The following is a 1,343-nucleotide window of genomic DNA, read 5'->3' as shown; positions in this document are numbered from 1 at the left end:
GCATGAGACACGAGAAGCATAGTCGGAAGGTGTGCAGACTAAAGAAATCATTGTATGGGTTAAAACAATCAAAGCAATTCAAATCATACTTTATTCCTAAAGAAACAACAGGGTAAGATTATTGCACTCATTGTATATGTGGATGACATGGTGGTTACAGGAAATGATTCTGAAGAAAGAAAGGCCCTACAGGAGTACTTGTCTAGAGAGTTTAAAATGAAAGATCTAGGTCCTCTGAAATATTTTCTTGGGATTGAAGTATCTCGATCCAATAAAGGAATATTTTTATCCCAAAGGAAATATGCCTTAGATCTTTTACAAGAAACCGGAATGTCAGGATGCCAACCAATTGGTACACCAGTGGAAGAATGCCTAAAGTTATGTGTGGAGCCCAACCAGGTACTGGCTGATAAAGGAAGATACCAAAGACTTGTTGGGAGATTGATGTACTCAGCCCATACAAGACCAGATCTAGCTTATGCATTAAGTATTGTCAGTCAGTTTATGCATAATCCCGGAGAGCAACATAAGAATGCAGTTATGCGGATTTTGAGGTATTTGAAATCTGCTCTTGGAAAGGGAATTTTGTTCACAAAGAACTCAGATCATCAAAGCATAGAAGCGTATACTGATGCTGACTGGGCTGGTGTCGTGGATGATAGGCGATCTACTTCTGGTTACTTTACCTTTGTAGGTGGTAATCTTGTGACATGGAGAAGCAAGAAACAAAATGTTGTTGCTCGCTCAAGTGCAGAAGTTGAGTTCAGAGGTATGACATTAGGACTTTATGAGGCATTATGGCTAAGACTACTCTTGCAGGATTTGGGCTATCTATCTAGGCAACCAATTCAACTGTTTTGTGATAATAAAGCGGCATGTGACATTGCTCATAATCCAGTTCAACATGATCGTACAAAACATGTCGAGGTACACAGATTCTTTATCAATGAGAAGTTGGATGACAAAATCATGGAGTTACCAAAGATTCGATCAGAAGATCAGTTGGCTGATATCCTCACTAAAGCAGTTTCAAGCCGAATGTTCTCAAAGTTTTGAGCAAGTTGGGCATGTGTGACATCTATGCTCTAACTTGAGGGGGAGTGTTGAGATTTGTTCTCGATCATTGTAATCTCCTTTGTAATTTTTTCCTAATTTAAGGACAACTGATGAGTGTGAACAAAATAGTTAGACTTGATTTTAGGACGTGATTCTAAAATAACTGATTATATTTTCTACGCATATAACTATGTACAGACTAATCACAAAATATGAATGAAAAATACAATTTCTCTATTTTTCAAGTAATTATGCTAAGCGTAAGCACTACCGGTGGCGTAACATTA

The 1,343-nt window shown here is 37.9% G+C and overlaps 1 protein-coding gene across 1 annotated transcript; it reads left to right on the top strand.

The window, feature by feature from the left end:
• The first annotated feature begins 147 nt into the window (after window positions 1–147).
• LOC112091463 (uncharacterized mitochondrial protein AtMg00810-like) lies at window positions 148–1,056 on the top strand. The gene has a single exon (XM_024165151.1). It carries the CDS (start codon window positions 148–150, stop codon window positions 1,054–1,056), a length of 909 nt encoding a protein of 302 aa, XP_024020919.1.
• Window positions 1,057–1,343: the final 287 nt, after the last annotated feature.

The sequence above is a fragment of the Morus notabilis genome, unplaced genomic scaffold (genome assembly GCF_000414095.1).
Source record: "Morus notabilis unplaced genomic scaffold, ASM41409v2 Scaffold268, whole genome shotgun sequence".
Taxonomy (NCBI): Eukaryota; Viridiplantae; Streptophyta; class Magnoliopsida; order Rosales; family Moraceae; genus Morus; species Morus notabilis.
This window is presented reverse-complemented; position numbering and strand designations above follow the sequence as displayed.